Raw genomic sequence first — 19884 nt, 5'->3', positions numbered from 1 at the left:
AATAACAATATAGTTTACTGTTTAGTTTGGTTTCTTGGTAGACACATGTACTATTTTACCTTGGCAACTCAGAAATCTAATTTTTGAAAGTAGATAAAATTATAGAGGGATAGCAATGTTAAAATTCTCTAAAGATACTATGCACATTTATAATTAATTTAGTCATGTGATGAAATATAGAAAACCTCTTTAAGATTTAGTCAGCCAATGCCATTGTATTATTTTAGCTTATCTTTTATTTATTTGCATTTATTAAAATTCATTAATTTGATATATTTATCCTAGTCAACTCATCATCCCCAGAACATTACAGCCTCAACTCTGGCTTATGAATGCTTAATTACTAAATTTAAAAATGTTAGCATCTTGTTACAAAAGCAAGGCTTAAGATATTTAATGTGCAATTTTGAAGAAATGAGGAATGCCATTTGTTTTTATTAAGCTGGGATTTGAATGTTTGAAGGAAGCAATGAGGGAGGCATTTCTTCAGAAATTGAAGTAATAATCCTCATTTGTAGTGTTGAAAATATTATCTTTACAGTACTCTCATTCTTTATGTAAAAAAAAAACACAGGAGTCCATGTTTGAGAGAAGCATATGTATTTTATGTGTCTACTGAAAAATTGTTTTTTGTCTTTTTTTATTCTGTTGTGAATGCTACATGATTTAAAAATTAGAAGTAAACATTTTGGGTCTCTGAGTGGGGTACTTTTTTCTTGTGACAGAAATACTGATAACTTGATTTAGGATTTCCATTATGTAGGAAATATTTTATAATGTTGTTAATTCCTTAAAAATAAATAAATGGATGGAATTATAAAAAAGTCTTTTCCCTTAAAATTTTGCCTGCATACTTAAAAATGAATATAAATATAAAGAAAGAAGATAAAAGCAAAGAATAGTGATTTTTATAAATAGACCTATGTTACAGTCTTTGGATTGATAGCAATTAGAAGTGTTTCAGTATATTTTCAACAATTGCATCAGTACTCTTCTGTTTTGAGACGTTATGATCTATATTACAGAATTTTAAAGTGGTTTCAAGATATTTTATTCTCTCCAAACTGCAAAGAAAATTCACTTATTTTGGTCATACTATACTTTTTTAGTGAAATTGGTACTAAAACCAAAAACCAATAATAATTCAACCAATAAAATCTCCTATGGAATCCAGAGTTGTATAGTCATTTAACAAAGCATCCTTCATTTCATCTTTCTAGTCTCTCAGTGAAGCTTTTCACAACTGAAGAGAAGCTCCAGGAAGCTATTGCCATTGTTAATTGTTTGCTCAAATTTCCTGGAAATATAGCAGGCCAGTTTTCTAAAGATAATTTTTAAAATCACAATTTCCTTTTCCAAAATGTGAAAGAAATATTTTAAAATGAATTTCAATATATATTTTATATGTTTATATATACATATCTATATCTATCTCTCTATATATGCACACACACTTTTTTAGTTGTCAGTGGACCTTTATTTTATTTATTTATATTCGGTGCTGAGGATTGAACCCAGTGCCTCACACATGCTAGGTAAGTGCTCTACCACTGAGCCACAATCTCAGCCCCAAAAGAAATATTTTTGAAACATGGTTTTTGAGTTTATTTGTAGAACTTAGTAACAAACGAACAAATTTGCTTAATATGTGTATCTATACCTATTTTTAATTTAAAAGGGTATGTTAGTAAAGATGAGAAGTTAAGATTTGAATTTTAGTTGTATTTGGAAATATGTATATTTGAAAATATCAGTAAACTATTTATTGAACAGTTGAATGTATCCTTTTAACACATGAATACTTTGTGACATTTTCTTAGGCTCCTTATTTTAACTCTGGATTTATGTGATGAAATCTAGATGCAAAATGACTTTGATCAATGACTAAAGTATGGTTTTAATGTGTCAAATCTCAACTGACATATTTTTAGGTAATTGTTTCAGGGAAGAGAGAATTGGGTATTCAGGAAGTGATTTTGATATGTATACTGAGTCATTTTATTGATTTTGAAAGGCTTAGAGAATTTCCTTTTCTTTCTATTAAATACTGCTCTGTCTGAAGAGTCAGTTTCATTTGTTTTAAAAAAATAGAATCACCTTACATACTTTCTGGTGTTTGGATTGAGAGATTTCATTTTGCTAGAGTGAATAATTGAGAACTTCAAATGAATATCGTGAAGAACAATTCAAAGAAAGGTGTAAGATTTTCTAAGTAAAGATTTAAATATTTATCTTAAATACATAGACTAAAAAACTAATTTCTAAAACAAGCTTTAAATAAAACTGTAAATGAGACAAAAGGTTCATATATAAACCAAAAATTTAAATAGGTTTTCTTTATTCTGCACTTTCTAACTATAAAAGGATATCTCATTTCCTCTTTTCCCTTACTGTGAATTTACTGAAATTCTTTAAAAATGTAGCTTCTTTTTATGTACAGTTTTTAAATATAGCTTTGTACTAATGATTCATTATATTTGGTAAATGTTTGGCTTTATGTTGAAATACCTTTTTAGTGACAATTTATTCAATTTTAAAATACAATTATAATTTACTTCCAAAAGTAATTCAGTGATTTTTAAAAACTTATAGTAAAATTTAAGAGATAATAATTATTCATTTTTCTCCTCTTAATTATTTTAGTGGGAGGGAAATGTTTTATTAAATATTATACTTAAATTAGAAGAATATTGATATATCCACATATATCAATATCAATGTGTGTGTGTGTGTGTGTGTGTGTGTGTGTGTGTGTGTATAACATGAAAGGTAATATAAATTGCATAGTTTCATTTGGACATACTGAGCAGGGAACACTTTTTGAAAATATGTTTTGAAGGATGATTATTATTTATCTATAAATCCATATGATTTAGTTACAATAATGCTTTTTGTTTATGGCTTCATACTTTGAAAATGACTGTAAAGAAAACACAATTATTAATGTGTTTGTATCCACATAATAAATTTATTTTACATTCTTATGGACATATAATACATATATTGATTTTATTTTTCTTCCAATACCATCAACAGAACATCATGTGGAAAGGTACCAGTACCACTATATAATAGAAATTAGACTTCAGGCTAATCCTGCAAATATTATTGTTGAATATGTCAATATGACTAAATTTTGGCGTTGCAGAATAGAATCTCCTCTGCACAAAAGATTAGAATGAGGAAAAAAAGTATTACCTTTTTTCACTTTTTGAAATATTAGAATGATTTTTACTGCTCACCTGTGAAAATGTCTACCTAAAGGCATTATCTTTTACATGACAGGATAGCATTGCTTCTGAGACATTTGCATTATTTGAGAAGTATACTTTCATGTCAGTTCTTTTCAGAAACCATAAGTAGATATTACACAGGAATAGAGTCTTTTTATGATCTTCTCCCAGAGGATGCTGCCTTTGTAACATATTGTAATGTACTTATGAGGTCATTATATTGAAATCCAAAGGATCCAAGAAAGCAATTACTAGTGCAGATCTTCAATACATTAATTAATTTAGAATTTTAGATTTATTTCTAAAGTTACTATTTTTGGGACTTGTCTTAGCTTTCTACATGTCATATACTTAGAGTTTTCATAGAAACTAAAATATTATCTGAATTTTCATATTATTTTAGGAATACGTAAGGTATCTTGTTACTTTTTAGGTAATTTTTTCTTTATAAATAATGAGTATATCATCACAATTTCATAATCAAACTGTAAAGTGGAACTCATTAATGCAAGTTATATATGTATTGCCAAATACAAAATCGTTCACTTGCTTTATCTAAAGTAATGACATTTTTAGGTGAATAAGAGCATTGTGGATGTTTCTCTCATGCTGCATTATAAATGTTTTTGCAGTGGAAATAGTAGATAGAAGGGATAATTAGTAGATATATGCTATATTGTAGGACAGTTGTAAATGAATTATTGGATGCTAGTTTGTAGTTACACATAGATAATAAGCCTAAGTAATCAAGCAATTTAGCTTCTTTGATATTGGGGCCATATTGATACCAGTTCTTCCAGGAGTGATTTGACAATTGTTTGTAGTCATTAGAGATGGAATTATCGATAACAAAAGGAGCAGTGTGCCATCCCAGGTAACTAGACAATGAAAAATAACTAGAAAACAAAGAAATATATAAAAATTAAATTATCAGTATATTCACTAGTATGCCTACTAAGAAGTTCATGAAAATGGGGGACATGCTTTTCTTACTGTCAATTTATTTCTAGCATTTATAACAATATCTATGCAGTATAAAATAAGTGATAACAGGAAACAGTTCCTCACTGTTGTAAGTATACTGAATAGATTAATGCATTTAATTCCAACATCAGTCCTATGATATCCACCTTTATCATCTGTTTTACTTGAAACACAGGTAAAAAGATAGGTTAATTCAATGGAATATATACTCAGCTTTAAAGAAGAATGAAATGATGGCATTTGCCAGTAAATGAATGGAGTTGGAGAATATCATTCCAAGCAAAATGATCCAATTCCAAAAAACCAAAGACAGGGTGTTTTCTCAAATATGCAGATGCTAATTCACAATAAGGCAGGGTGGTGGGGCACTACTTAGATTAGGTAGAGGGAAGTGAAGGGAGGGAAGGACCTTTTTTTGGGGGGCGGTTAGAAAGGATAGTAGAACAAAACAGACATTGTTATTCTATGTATATATATGACTGCATGACCAATGTGATTCTACAACATGTACACTCAGAAAAATGAGAAATTATATCCCATCTATGTATATCAAAGTGCATAATTGCATTCTATGTCATGTATAACAAATTAAAACAAATTAAAAAAATTAAATTAAAAGAGAAAAGATAGGTTAAGTAGTTGGCCTTAGATTACACAGCTATTCCATAGTGGAGCTGGAATTTAACCCACTCAATATGGTTCAGAAGTTATACTGTGAAGGAGATAATAGAAGGAGATGATTACTTTGCAAATAGTGTGTGCAATTGAGCAGCACCAGATGATGGAAATCCTTGTTGATTTAAGAAGGAGACAGATTGTATTTCAGCACCACTTCTAATTATTAGAGTATTCAATCCTTGTGAATAATGAAAAGATTTTTTGAAGTCTAAACAAGAGAAAACCATAGCATTCATTTTTAAAGAGAGAAAAGAAGGAACCTTTTGAATAGATGGACTACTTTAACCTTAGTATTTGGCTAGGCACAAAAATATGATATTAATCTGTGAAAATCTCCAGGAGAGTAGCAGATGTTGGTAATGAGTACAATGAGTAGGAATGTAAGACCAGTTTGCTTATATGTAAGGCGGTCTGTATATTTACCAAGGAAGCAATGGATAAAAGACTTCTGTTCTGTAGGAGACTCTTTGTCGGGAGTCTGTCCTAACCCTTCTATTCCATTCCCCAATATATACACTCCCTGTGTGGAAATCTCCTGTTAATCATGCATGATCCATCATCATTTCATGTGAAACCTTCTCAGAGAACTTTAATTTCCTGACTCTGCAATAAGCAAAATAATGCTACCTCCTCCACTAAGATGTCCACACAATAATCCCTGGAACCTGGGAAGATGGCTCCTTGGTGGCAAAGGGAAAGGATGTGATTCAATTAAGGATAACAAGATGGGAAAATTAACTGGCATTATCTGCTTGGCCAAGTGTAATCACAAGCGTCCCTAAAAGTAAAAATGGAGGCAGATAGGTCAGATGTAAAATGAGGTTATGGGAAAAAGATGCAACTGGCCACTGTTGACTTGGAAGGAGGATGGAAATCATGACCTGGAATGTAGGCACCATCTAGGAGCTAGAGAAAGCATGGACATTAACTGTACCCTGGAGTCTCTAGAAGGAATGTAGAATCTCAAACATTTTGCTGGCTCAAAACAAATGTTCTTGTGCTTAAGGTATGAAATTTTACTCCAGTGAACTTCACCCTTGATAGTGATTTTTTGTTGTTGTTGTTTTAACCACAATAACCTCAACCTGACCTCACTTTCAATTAGTAGTCCTGCTGCTTCCACCCGCACCCAGAGGTCCATTGCCAAGTTGCCTGCAGGTTTGATTGCACACAGCCATCTCCATCTTGAGACACTGGCCAGTGCCTGGGGGATGGGGGGCAGGATGCTTGCAGGTTTGCTGCCACCACCACCTCACCTCGTGGTGCAGCCAACTCTGTCTAGGGACACCAGCCAAGACCTGGAGGTCCTGTGCCAGGGTGCCTAGGGTTTGGCTGCCCTAAGGTCCTCCTTCTGGGAGTGCTGGTGGCCACCATCTTGCCAATTCTTTGCAGGGTCCCTCCTTTAAGCACATCCCTCATGGTCTTTCTGCAAGGTGAAATGGTGTTCAGATCCTAGGACTGCAACATGGCTGAGCCTGGGGTATCTTACATCCTTATCTGTCAGATAGTGAGTGGGTCTGCATGGGTCATTCATGTCCAGGCAATCCTGTGAAACTTCACAGACTAGGGGCATTTTGCCTGGGGGAAGCATTGGTTGGAAATGCTGGAGAGAGCCAAGTTTCCCAGCACCACTAGTCCTGAAGTGTCCAGGGACAGATGGAGCTTGTCAGAAGGTTGTAAGAGGGTGTGAGGGCATCTTGCTATCAACTTGCCCAGCCAACCAGTCTGGCACCCACCGGACTGGAGCTATCATCAAACTCTAGATAATCCCACCTATCACAACTCTAAATGATCTCAAGTCTAGCCTATTTTGCAGCCATTCTAACATGTAGTAAGGTGGGATGCAGACTCTTATTTCAGGTAAGGTGGGGATCCTGACAAAAAAACACAATACAACATTACATCTGAAACATAAATTAAACAAAGACTAAGAGAAATTTTAACTTTCTTTTTGTGAAAAAAAAGCAGCAAAATGCTTCCTTGTTTTACAATTTCACCTTTAAACAGATCAGACTCTCATTATTAGCTTCCAAAAATGTATTTAAATTCCAATTCCAATGTGAAGATTAACACCAAATTATACATATAACTTATTCAACATCTTACTTGATACAGCTATAAAACCTCAAATGACATGAATAAATACCAACCAAATTTGTTATTTTTATACAAATAGAGATTTTGTTACACATAATTTTAGTTTGGAGAACACCAACTTGGCAAAGCTTTGCATTCAACTAAGTTTAACTTTAAAGTGCAATTTAGAATCCAGAGTTTATGGTAGCACTAATCACAAGTCTGTATGGATTAACAAAATCAATAGCCTTAAGTTTCTTATAAATTTAGGAAACAGGGTTAATGATAAGAAATTGACTTACTCAAAGCAAACATATATAAGACAGGTCTTCAATTGAGAGCATGGTCCTTCAATGTCAGATACAATGTATAAAAGAGAGCACTTAGTGGTTATCTTGCCAGTAAACTTGCATATACTTTCATTTTATTAACTTTTTAAAAAATATTAATTTTCAGTTGCAGTTAGACACAATACCTTTATTTTGTTTGTTTATTTATTTGTTTGTTTGTTTTTATGTGGTGCTCAGGAAAGAACCCAGGGTCTCTGCTCTACTGCTGAGCTACAACCCCAGCCCCTCATTTTATAAATTTTTACATAATTCTTATACAAGGCTTAGATAGCCATAGTTCTCAGTATATGTGACTAGGTATAATGAATACATTATACCTAGTCACATATACTTAGGGTGACATCTATATTGGTAGGTTTAAGTAACAGTTGTTTGATTAACCAGTTACAAAGTAATTATTTCAGACTTTCAAACACATACAAACCCTAATTACTTTAAGACTTAGTTTCCACAAGCCCAACAAATAGAATAAAATTATCTTGATAGATAAATTATAGCCAAATTAAACAAACAAAATTTATGAGATTCACCTTCCCAAAACTTTCTGCAACTTATTTAGACATTCACAACTTTAAATCCTTAGTTTTGTCATCTTTAATCTGGGACGTTAGCACAAGAATATTACTTTACCAGACAAAATATTTTCTCATTCAGAAACATTTCTCTTTCTTTCTAATTTTCCATACTAAAATATATTTCTATACCTGTAATTTTCTTTTATCTTTACTAGTTTGGGAACCTTTTTAAAATTCATATTCTGAAACAATCCTTATGAATGTTATCTGTGCATTTAATTTACACAACAAATTTCATCCTAGGAGAGGATTGGACAATCCAACATATACAATAATTATGATTTAATCTTTTTTCTCCTATGTTTTCAATGACATTTTTGAGCCTGACCTGTCTCCATGAACACTATCACAATGCCATCAACTTTAAGTGAGTTCCCCACTGTCACTTGTACCCAGAGGCTCCTTTTGGGCCTTTTCTTATACTAGCAGACTGATATGCAATGCAAGAAGCCCTTTCCATTTTCCTCTTTAGGGGTTCTTGAAGATCCCTTTGCAGAGGCTGCCTACGAAACACAGGTTGTCCTTAGTTTCTGTCTTTTTCTTTTCTGGGTGCAGTTATTTGTCCTGTAGCAACAACACCGCTTTGTCCCAGTGATGAACTTGCCCTGGCCAAATGGAGTGTCCTGTCAGATCTTAACAGTGGAGACTATTCCTGTCCCCATGTCATAAACTGACAGTTCTGGGACCTACTATCACATCCTTTGTAGCCAGCGGCCTCCACCCCCCCCCACACACCAGAACAAAAGGGGCAGAAAGGCAGGACAGAGGCCAGGCTCTCTTTGGCTATTGTTCTAGAGCCCAGGCAGTTTTCTGTGATTTTCCCCCAGGTTTAGGGCTGGTGTCCATGACCCACAGTGAGATGACCTGCAGCTGACAGGGGCCAGGATGAGGAACAGTGCTAGGAGTGCCAGCTCTGGGTTTAAAGACTGAAATCTTTTGACCCTTTCCTCTGGTGTCTTGCTATTCTTGCACACCAGCAGCAATGCCTTTGGCACCTTCCACTTAGTTCCTGATGGTTGAGAACCCTGATCTTCCTAAGTGCCCGCCCATACAGGATCCTTCATATACTTTACTCCTGACAGGCCTACTTCAACTTCTGAATTGTATAATAATCCAGAAAAACCATTCAAAGGTAAGACGGTGTTACAGTAAACTGTCTTTCTCTTAGACAGGTTTATACCTATTCATGGTGAAAGGAAAGTAATCACTACACTCGGAGCAATCAAGGGATCTTTATTGCAGCGGTGTCTGATTGACTCGGAGAAAAAGAGGAGAGAGAGAGGGCCCAGCAGGAGAAGGTTTTTAATAGCCCTTTACTGTGCTAGCTGCCTTGTTGGTGTACAGTGATTGGGTCACACTGTAATTGATAAGGGTGTCATCTTCTGCCTTCAAGCAGATTGGGCATGGGCTAGGTGTGGGTTTCAAATTAAAAAAACAAGAGGAAGTAAAGGGAAAAGGTGCCAAATAATCATCCCAAAAGAAAGGGCTAATGAAGGGTGGGAAGCAGACAGGTGAGGGTCGAGTGTTCAGCCTGCCCCACAGCTAACATTTGTTCAGCCTGCTCCGCAACTAACAGTACTTCCTTATATGTGGAAGGCACTGGGTTTGACACTTAGCACCACATAATACTAAATAAGATAAAGGTATTGTGTCCATCTACAACTATAAAAACTTATTTTAAAAAATGTAAAACCACAGACTGGGGCTGTAATTTGGTGGCAGAGCACTTGCCTAGCATGTGCAAGGCACCGGTTTTCATACTTAGCATCACATAAAAATAAAATAATTTTAAAAAGTAAAACTATGAAAATGGTATTACCTAATATTTTCCATAAGGTTAGTCCTCTATTCAAGTTCGTCTGAAACATGAATACTGTTCAGTCTTACTGTGTGCACATTCATCATAGCCCAGGAATGGAACTTACTTGAATGGAAAATTAGAACTCACTGAGAACACTGAGGACTGTCTTTATCCTGGCTCTCTGCCCCGACCCAGCACTCCCATTTTCCTGTTACCAGGTCTATTCTCTTCCTCTAAGTCCAAGATTCACTCCACTTGGCTGAACACTAGAATTCTTGTCTCTATTAAAGTTAGGCAGAAAATCATTCAGTGCTTGAAGCTGCCAAACATGAATGGCAATACAAGAGTGGCACCCAGTCTGAAGCAAGGGATGGTGATCAGAAAAACATGGAAAGGACCAGACATTGAAGGGAGGTTTATAACCAATTATTGTAATTTCTGACTGTAAAATTGATTCATACTGATCACACACCATTTGAAATGTAAGAATACATAAATAACAAAATTAACTTACATGTACATTAACAACCCAAAGATAATTAGTGTGAGTGACATTAGGAAGATAGCCATGTAGGAGTGCTTCAGCTTCATCCTGCCCCTCCCATACAAATTCACCCCACAAATATCCACAGACAAGTTTTTTACAAAAAAAGTTGCCCTCGATGAAATGATGCACTTTTAAATTGAATCAATTTGCACAGCATTTTATTCTAGGAAATTGTATACAGGTTTAAACATGTATGATTATTGCAATGTTCTCTTTTTGCTAAAGTAACTAATGGGAGACCATCCTCATCTTCATCAAAGAGCTGGCTGCATATAAATCTGATGGAAAGTCCATAGATTGCCATGCAGAAGGAAAAAGAAAAGTCCTTATAAAATGAGCTAGTCTGGGAGGATCTTTAAGATGTAATATTTTAAGATATATACTGAGAACAGCTGAACACATATGGGCTCCATATTTGCTTTGAAAATAAACATTAATACTAGACACAGCTCTCCTTTCCCTAACAAGAAGTGTTCCCAAACTCATTCCAAGTTTTCCTGTCTGATGTCGAAAAATAAATGTATTTGAAAAGCCACTAGTATTAGTTATCAACTCCCCTGATTTTGCAGGGTCCGACAATCAACCTAGTTTATTGTCAAATTAGAACAAGAACATGGACCCAGCTCAGAAGCTTAAAGGTGTTACTTGCTTTGGTAGCAAAGAAAAGCAGAGTGTGCTGGACATGACTAAGCTGGGCTCACTTCTCTGCCCTAGCTTCCCTGGGCCAGGTTGCAGGATCTGAGTGGGCGCCTGCTCCTCACCCACCTCCCCACCAAGTACAGCAACAGCTGCCTGACAGGACGTTACCACTAGACAAAAAAGTGCTGTGCTTTTTTAAACACACGTGTAAGAAAAAAAGAAAGAAAGAAAGAAAGAAAAAACAGCACAACTCGTTTGGGAAGAAAAGACTTGCAAAACATGTTTTTGAAAAAACCATTTAAAATTTTTTTTTAGTTCATTTATTTTTATTTTGTTATATGTAACAGCAGAATACATTACAATGCATACTACATATATAGAGCACTTTTTTCTTATCTCTGGTTGTATGCAAAGTAGAATCACACCATTCGTGTCTTCATACATGTACTTAGAATGATGATGAAGTACACGAAGATGTATGAAGGCATGAATGGTGTGATTCTACTTTGATAAAACCATTTTTATGGAAAAGAAAAGGGCGGAGACTAGGAACGATGATGCAGAAATCAAGGGAAAGCAGCCTCACTCCCTTCAGTGAAAAGTCTAGGGCAAGATGAAAAGAGAAATTTCAGTAAAGTACTAAAGCGGAGGCCTAGAAAGTCTCCAGGATGCACCCCCACCACCACGCCTAGCCCGGCCCACACCCCCGCACCTCCCCCGCACCCAGAAATTCCCAGCACCCCCTGCTCGCCCTTACCAGCATGCACAAATTCCCTGCTCCCCGCTCCCCACTCCGCCCGAACCCCCCTGCCCCCTGCTCCGGGTGGATCCCAGAGCCCCACTCATCCTCAACTGCCACCAGCCACAATCACTTTTCTGTGATTCAGTGAGCCACCACCCAGCTCACCTCCCTTCACAGCTTTTCTCATCTAGCCACACCCCATCCAGGGCCTCCCTACCTTCCCATCCACCTAGGGGACCCTAACCTCCACCAGGACCACCTGGCACCATATACCCATGCCTGAGGACATACCCTGCAAACATCCCCACCTCACCCACAGATCCTAACACAAGAGGAGGGGGCCCCATTTTTCCAAGTATGACCTTGGTAATGGTATAGAGCTGGGGTCATCTAAGAAACAGATAGTGCAAAGACCTCCTCTTCAAACCCCAATTCTTTTGATCAAGTCCTAAAGATTTCAGACATTTTGCCAGAAAATATTTACACTGTTTGATAGGCCATTTGTAAAACTGCATACTCATTCAGAAAATATACTTAAAACTCAAAAATATTTAATGATGTTGTAAATGTTAAATTACCTTTGCATATGTGAAACTGAAATATTTTTATGTAAATATTTTTTAATTATTAAATGTACTAAATTGTTTTTGAGCTTTTTGAGACACATAAATGAATAACACATAAACACTGAGGAGTTATTAAATGAGACCATGTTGAATTTGACTAAACTGAGATTTTAAAACCCGGAAAATTAAAACTATATATAATGTACCATCTGGTTGTTGTAACTTCAGGGTATGTTGTAACTTCAGGGTATGTTGTAAACAGTATAACCAGAATTTAGATAATATATATGAAAAATTATTCATTAACAGAAGGGTTTTTGTTGGCTGTTCTCATCCATTTTTGGTTCTTAACAGGGAAATTATGATAAAGTTAGGTTTAAAGGCTTTTCTAAATAAGTCACATACTTGATTAAAGTTAGAAATTGGTGGCAGAGCTCCATTGTGGCAAATTATATACTCCAGATTTTTTTTTTTGCATAGAAAAATATAATGGGCTATTCCCTAAGAAAAACATGTTTGTTCTTTTTACCACTTCACTATGAAAAAGTTTCTTTGAGGCTATGCAAGTTAATAACTGATTGATATTTGATAAGAAAAGCAATAATCAAAAAATCCAAAACAGATGGAGAACATATATATGCACTCAATTTGGGGAGCATTGTTTAAACTTTGCATATCTAGAAAAGGTCCTACATGAATATTCCTTACCTCAGAAACAGATCCAAGAAAGATACAAGATAATGATATTCACTTCTCTAGTTTACATTATGTATGACATCAAATTTTCTTTACCTGCTCTTTCTCCTTCTTAAGCATGGTATTTTCTTTCTGAAGCTTACAGCATTCCAACTTCATCTTCGCTTCACGAAGCTTAGTTTCAGTAAGGATATTTTGAAGCTAATGCAAAACACTACAGTTAGTGAATTAATTCCAAAGAAAAAACAATGTTATACTTTCCCAAACCAGACATCATATAGTTCTCATTTTTTTGCACATTTTAGCACACCTCAAATTTTTGGTCCGCAACAAATTAAGATGTAGTATTAATATCCGATAGCAAGAGTTGGCAGCTTTACCTCTGAAAGTTCAGAATTATTCACTGAAATGACATCTTTAAGCTTCTCTATAGATTTCTTATTTTCCATTATCTGCCAGGGGAAAACAGAACACAAAATATGCATTAGGATTTCAGTAGAAATACTGATATATATATATATATATATATATATATATATATATGTGTGTGTGTGTGTGTGTGTGTGTGTGTGTGTACACACACATATATATACTAAAAAAGATAAACACAACAAAATTTTTGTCAAGCCATCCCATTACATTTCAGGTAAATGCAGGGGGATCCAGATTTGGACTAAGCAAAAAATCAAGAACTGAAAGAGATGAGGGAAAATGAAGTCATAAATATTTCATGGCATCCACAACCTTACTGTTTGTGAGATAACCAGAAAAAAAAGGTCAAAGTATAGAAAATCATAATGCAATAAGTAAATAAAATGTTTTAAAGCATAGAAAATTAACTATAATTAATTACTGTTTCAAGTAAACCAGTTCAAATTAGTAATTTTTTTTCTAGTGATAGAGAAAAAAATTTCCCAAGATCATTTTTAAAATTTTCTTATCTGAAGTAAAAAATGATAAAATTTAAGGAAGAATAGACTAATCTCACATACAGAAGAATTCCAAAAAATTTATAAAGATACTCGCTCCTTAAGGAAGTGGACATAACTCTGCAATCTTTGTTTGCAATGCCTGGGATTGAATCCTGGGCTTCATGCATGCTAGGCAAGTGCTCTACCATGAGCTGCATCCTGGGCTTGTAACTCTTCATACTTTAACTGTGGGCTGTGCATGGTAACTTCCAAAGAATACAACATGAAAAGGATTGGAAAGAATTTTTACAGTGGAGAAATCTGATAAATACTACCTCAGCTGGGTGATCAAGCTTACTTGGGGGTAGGATATTTCAGAACACACTCTCTACTATCTTTTGCAACTTTTATGTAATTACAGAAACTTATAGAAATTGAAAATGAAATATGTAAGTAAACTTTTTTTAAGTACAGAAAATTGATTAATTCATTACTCTTTCAAGTAAAAAGTAAACAAATACTGTTCAACTGGACAATAGTTTTTTAGTTGTTCTGCCTGTTTCCAAGGGCAGAGCAAAGCAATATGAAAATTATCCAAGGTTGAGAATAAAAATATTTCCTAGGCCCATAAAAATAATTTGTTGTATCAGTACTTAAAAGTTCCACAAAATGGGCAGAAGTGGGTTCAACTTCCTTGACTCCTAATCTTACTTTAGTTAACAGCTGGACTAAGTTCAACTTAACCAATTTAACAAAATATTTCAAAAGCCAAATTGCAGTAACACTTAGCAGCGAAACTCTTACCAAGTCCTGATTCTTAGCTGTCTGTTCTCTCTCAGATTCTAACATAACAAGAAGACTTTTAGCTTTCTCATCCAGAAGTTCTTTATCTTTTTCAAGAAGCTTCACTTTATCCTGGAAAAAAAAGGTGTCAATATTACTCACTCATTACATTTACTTTTGAGTTTAGAATGTAATTCCCCCCAAAGAAGGGATTTTTACCTTATATTTAGTTGCTTCATCAGAAAGAATCATATTTTGTTTCATGGTCTCTTGGACCTGTTTCTTTGATTCCTTCATCTATGTAAATAAAGCATTCAGAATTAAGATACACAAATTATAGTGCTACTATACAAGTTACTTCCAGACAAGTGACCCTTTCCAGAAGAAAGCAGTACTTAATACATATGACTGTTTAGAATTTGGATGATTTGTAGAAAATAATGAAACAAAAATTTTAAAATACGATTTTAAAATTAAAACAGGTAGAAATGATTCATGCTAGAACCAAGGGAGAAAGAAACAAAAAAATATTATACCTTCTGTTCATAATTTGACAATTTCTGCATTAGTTCTTCATTTTCTTTCATGAAATTGTTCATCTTTTTGGAAATTTGCTGTTCAATGACTAAAAGGGGGAAATACACAAGATTATTACAATCACTAAATGAAATTCAATTACTCAATCTACTAAAAGCAAAGACATGTTATATGGTACTATGAGGAAATACTTCTTAGCATAACTATTATGCTTTTAAAAAGCAATCTATGCTTATTAGCAATAAGAGTATAAAAATTATTAAAATTTAAGAAAAATATAAGAACAATGATATTTTGCTGGGTGCAGTGGTGCACACCTGTAATCCCAGTGGCTCAGGAGGCTGAGCTAGAAGGATCCCAAGTTCAAAGTCAGCCTCAGCAAGAGCGAGACACTAAGCAACTAAGTGAGACTTGGTCTCTAAATATAGGGGGTTGGGGATGTGGCTCAGTAGAGTGCCCCAGAGTTCAATCACAGGTACCCCTCCCATCCAAAATGATATTTCAATTTAAGCTTATTTCACAGATGGGAAATACAGTAAAGTGTTGTAGCTTGATATTCCTCCCTTCTCAAAACACTTTCTTTTCAGAAAATGGAATCATTTAATTCTTTGCAAAGAAAAACAGAAATGAAAAACATACTGATTCACATTACCATTCTTTAAATTATCTACTCAATTACTTAATGCATGATTAGATCATTAGCATAGAAATACTCTTCAAATGTAATACATCTGCATTATATCAATATTCAAAGTTAATCTGCCCCAAATTAAAACTTATCATCATCTCCCTATCCACAATTTGTTCCTCCTCTTTATCTCCTATCTCAGAGTTGGAACCATCATCATCTACTCTATTATCCATGCTAGCAACCTAGGAATAGTAAAATTTTCAGGAGGTAAAAAAGATAATAGACATTAAACGTCACTGTATCTACTTCTAACATACATAAAACACACATCAAACACCAATACAAAGGGTTATTACAAGTTTAAGAAACCTAAAAATTTACCTTGATATACTCTATCTTTTACCTAGAAGAGAGAAAAAAGATTAAATTTGATGTCAAACATCTGCTCAATAGAAACAGCATTCCTAAAACAACAGTCAGAATCATAACCAACTGAGAATTTAATAACATTCTGGTTCAGGATAATAATTTATAGGATTAAAAATAAGTAAAGGTTAACAAGCCTTTTAAATTTAATTGGTAGTGATATTTCATAAATAGCCTCTGACATAAAAACACTAAGATATGTACCTTATTTCACAGTAAAGATATGTGTGTGTGTGTGTGTGTGTGTGTGTGTGTGTGTACTCAAAATCATTTACTTGACAATTCTAAATAACCAGGATAAAGTCTAGAAACAATGACTATTCAAAAGGAATCTGAGGAAACAATATTAAAGGCATAATCTTTGTACTAAGAAATGTCACTTTCACTCACCAGAAAACATCTTAGAACTCCAATTTAAATTTGGCTATTGGCTAAATTAAGAAACCAAGAGGCTACATCATCTTATTTCTGCAAACCACTAAATATATAGCAAGAAATCTGAAAGGGAAGACTGCTAGAAGAAAATGCACAAGCAACAAGAGAAATGACAATTAACATATTCTGGAAAGGACAAAAACAATCATTTCCAAAAGACAGCAATAAACTGCCTGATAATAAAACCTAAACAGAAATTTTTTTAAAACATCACTAAATTTCTTTGTAACTTAGCATATTACTTGTCCTTTCAAATGTTATAAATGGTGATGGGATACTCAGATGTGTCCATGGATCATCCATGGGATCTTCATAATAGGAAATTGCATTCAGAAATCTCCAACACAGAAAGAAATGAACATTTCTTTAATGTCATAGCCTTGCTAACCTTTTACTCAAAATGACAACAGAGAAAAATGGGAAGTAGCATAAATGCAGTCATCTAAGGTAGGGACTAAAGTTCCAAAGTCAAATGCTGAAACTGAGGAGTAACAAGCTAGGAACCAGATCCCACATAACCTAGTGAAAAGAGAAACAGGTACCGGGGTTCTTGAAATGAAAGAAACGAGAGAGAGAAATATAAAATGTTTTCATGTTTTTCCCTTCTCTTTATCCTTCTATTTCCTTTTTCCTTTTAGCTGAGAAAAAGTTCAATGAGATTAGAAAATTCCTCACAGGAATCCAGACAAACGATTCTTCTATTTAAGAAGGGAATACTTTTTAAGAGATTTTACACTCAATTGTACAAGGAGAGAAAACTTATCTTAACAATGATATGTCTGAAATAATTAAGAAATCAGAAAAAGAACACTCAGATTTGAAAAGATTTGTATCCAATGCTTTTGGCCTCTTTAACTGTTAGCCTTTTCATATGCAAAGTCCATTTACCTAAAATAATTTTCTTCCAATTATGTTAAATAACTATGAAACAGAATGACCTACAGTACAAACATAAGTATGTATAAGCGCATACACACACACACACACACACACACACTCTTATACATATATGTACACACGTACACAGAGATAGACTAATTCTGCTCAGGAAAAAAAAACTTAATGAACAAAACATTTAATGGATTTTTGGACAACACATAATCTATACTTCCGAATAAAAAGGTATTTTCTGAACATATGATCAAATCATAAAATCTGGGAAAAATTTATATAAAAGACTGGAAAAATTATCTCATCTCCTTTTTCTCATTTTACTGTATTTCTTTGCAGCACTTCCCCCTGTTTATATGTGTTTATATTAACATACAGTTCATCAACATTTAAATCTTAGTTTCTGCTTTTTTTTCCCACTTCACATTTAATTATGAGCATTTTCTGTACCTCAAAGATTTGAAATAAATAAATCTGCCTACTATTCTATTAATCAAACATACAATAACACCTAAATGAATTATGTTGTGCTCAGTCTTCAATCTAATACACTGTTCCATTGAAAAACATTACCAAAATCTTCAAAGCATAGTTATTTCTTTAAGATAGATTACTGGACATATATGCTACATAAAAGGATATTTATCTAACCTATCCCATCTTTTATCCCACTTGTAAGACTTCTGATACATATGAAACTACTGGTCAGGATGGCTGTAAGAATTACCAGTTCTACCAACTGCACCCACACTAAATTATTTAATAAGGTTAGTTTGACTTAAACCACTAATTTGTGTTTTAGCAACTGAAAAAGAAAAAAAGGGGGGGGGCAGTGACTATATAAAATAATCCTTGTGCTTATGTGCTAAGGTATAAGTAAGTCAATTTACTCACAACAAGAGCAGTTCTCCAAAAGAAAATGACAAAGGATACAATCCCAAAGAAAACAGTGAAAACTACAGGCTTCCATGGTAGTCCATAAAAATCAGGCCCAGGTTGAGTATCATCAGGCAATGTAGTAAACAGCTGAAACAGACAAATTAGAAGAAATGGGAAACCTTAAATTTATAACAAAACAGTCACAAAGAATCATGGCAATTCTAAACCAACCTCCTCATCAGAAATCCACTTCCTCAATATTTTCCAATAGCTTCTTCAAGAGAGAGGATACTGGCAGTCTCATATATTTTGTTCACTTGCAGTGTTTTCAAGTATAATAAATCTAAATACATTTAAAAAATATTTATTTATGTGTCTTTAGTTTTAGGGTGGACACATTGTTTTGTTTTTATATCGTGCTGAGGATTGAACCCAGTGTCTCATGTATGCTAGGCAAGCACTCTACTGAACCACAACCCCAGCCCAAATCTAAATACTTTAAATTGAGCATACATTTCCAGTTTGTAACAGGCCCTATATCATCACATTGTCTAACACCTGGCTAGAATCCCTCTGGATCATTCTTTTCTCTTAGATAACCTGGTTTTTAGAATTTAAAAAATTCATTTAAGACAAAAACTTAAATATATGAAAGAACTAATTAATTTTATGGCAACAAATAAAAACAATGATGATGTATGTATAATATTTTAAATCTTACTTCCATTCCACTCTTATATAAACAGATAAGTGGCATGTAATTTCAGACAACTCTTGAAAACTGGCTTAGATAAACTTCTCTGAATTTAACATCCTTCTATAAAACTCAAAGCCTAATTTTAAATGGTTGCTCAAGGGCAGTGTAGTAAACACCTGCCTACTCTTCCCTGTTTTCACCGCCCTCTACAGGTAATACCAGATAACTGTCATTTGGGCCCAATTCCCCAGCAGTCTCCCTAGGGAAAAAACCTGTAGTAACATTAGCTGTTTGGATTGTTGGCTGCATTTCGGAACATACCATGAGGTTGTCACCTCTATTCCGTCAAAAAAAAAAAAAGTGCAAGTGGGGAAAGCTCAAGTCCACTCTTACTGGCCTCGCTTAACAATACAGTCACGTCCTGCCTGCCTTGGGCCTGACACACTCCATTTCTCCGTCACCGTGACAGTCAGTGCACCCACTCCGCCAGAACTCAGCCACAGGGGTCCCAGGAGCTGTGGGTCCCCCGGGGAAGCAGTTACAGAAGGCACAGTGGCAGGTACTGAGTCCATGGTGTAGGAACAGCTGAGCGGAAGTGATGCTTCCCTGCAGAACAGCACAGGACCCTCTCTTTCACCATTTCCTACTTAGGTAGGACCCAGCACAGGGGGCGGGTACTGGGAGTGAACTTTGCTTTCCTCCACCGCAGGAGCTTTCCGCCCAAGGCATGTAAAACGCGTCATCAGACGAAGCCGCTGGGCCAACTGCAGTGAGCAGAAGGAGGATGCGGGGCCAGGAGCAGAAAGA

At 34.8% G+C, this 19884-nt stretch overlaps 1 protein-coding gene across 1 annotated transcript in view; it reads right to left on the bottom strand.

Moving 5' to 3' along the window:
• Positions 1–19884, bottom strand: part of LOC144252993 (transport and Golgi organization protein 1 homolog) — a 57945-nt gene that overhangs the window by 28793 nt on the left and 9268 nt on the right. Inside the window, exons 3-7 of the mRNA XM_077794980.1 lie at positions 18396–18527; positions 16131–16152; positions 15118–15206; positions 14801–14878; positions 14603–14713 (exon numbers count right to left, since the gene is read on the bottom strand). Coding sequence (XP_077651106.1) covers positions 14603–14713; positions 14801–14878; positions 15118–15206; positions 16131–16152; positions 18396–18527 — 432 coding nt within the window. The remainder of the gene's footprint in view (positions 1–14602; positions 14714–14800; positions 14879–15117; positions 15207–16130; positions 16153–18395; positions 18528–19884) is intronic.

This window comes from Urocitellus parryii, unplaced genomic scaffold, assembly GCF_045843805.1.
Source record: "Urocitellus parryii isolate mUroPar1 unplaced genomic scaffold, mUroPar1.hap1 Scaffold_83, whole genome shotgun sequence".
NCBI classification, from domain to species: domain Eukaryota; kingdom Metazoa; phylum Chordata; class Mammalia; order Rodentia; family Sciuridae; genus Urocitellus; species Urocitellus parryii.
Note: the sequence above shows the minus strand (reverse complement) of the source record. Positions and strands in the feature narration are given on the sequence as shown.